The sequence below is a fragment of the Morone saxatilis genome, unplaced genomic scaffold, assembly GCF_004916995.1.
Source record: "Morone saxatilis isolate NCDOM2014 unplaced genomic scaffold, NCSU_SB_2.0 Contig8, whole genome shotgun sequence".
Lineage (NCBI taxonomy): Eukaryota > Metazoa > Chordata > Actinopteri > Moronidae > Morone > Morone saxatilis.
The window spans coordinates 389,551-389,930 of record NW_023340257.1 but is presented as its reverse complement, the minus strand read 5'-3'; the positions used below and the strand labels follow the sequence as shown (position 1 = coordinate 389,930).

The window sequence follows — 380 nt, the reverse complement described above, 5'->3', positions numbered from 1 at the left end:
GAGGAGGAGGAGGAGGAGGGTGGGTTTTCTCCGGCTGATCAGACGATCTTCTTGATGCTGGGTCTCTTAAAGCTACCGGCGCTGCGCTGCTTCTGGACCTGACTGGCTGATCCGTGGCGAGTGCGACCCGCACTGGACAGAGCAGAGCTGGGGGACAGCTGGACGTTCTCCTTGTCCACACCTGGAGGAGCACAGGGAGGACACAGAACATACTGTGTTAAAAGCATACATACATATCTATCTTTCTGTTTAACAATTTCAAAACAGAATCAACAGTCCGACTCAAACATTTCCTCTGACTTTTCCCTGAAAATTACCCACAACGCTATAGTACATATGCCAGGCCTGTAAGTGGAGCTGTGACGCCGCCACACCAATAC

General features: G+C 51.3%; 1 protein-coding gene across 1 annotated transcript in view; it reads right to left on the bottom strand.

Moving 5' to 3' along the window:
• Window positions 1-6: 6 nt before the first annotated feature.
• Window positions 7-380, bottom strand: part of nf1a (neurofibromin 1a) — a gene marked incomplete at its 5' end in the record, with an annotated part of 65,945 nt that continues 65,571 nt past the window's right edge. The window contains 1 exon segment of the mRNA XM_035679457.1: window positions 7-181. Within this exon segment, the coding sequence (XP_035535350.1) occupies window positions 39-181 (143 nt within the window).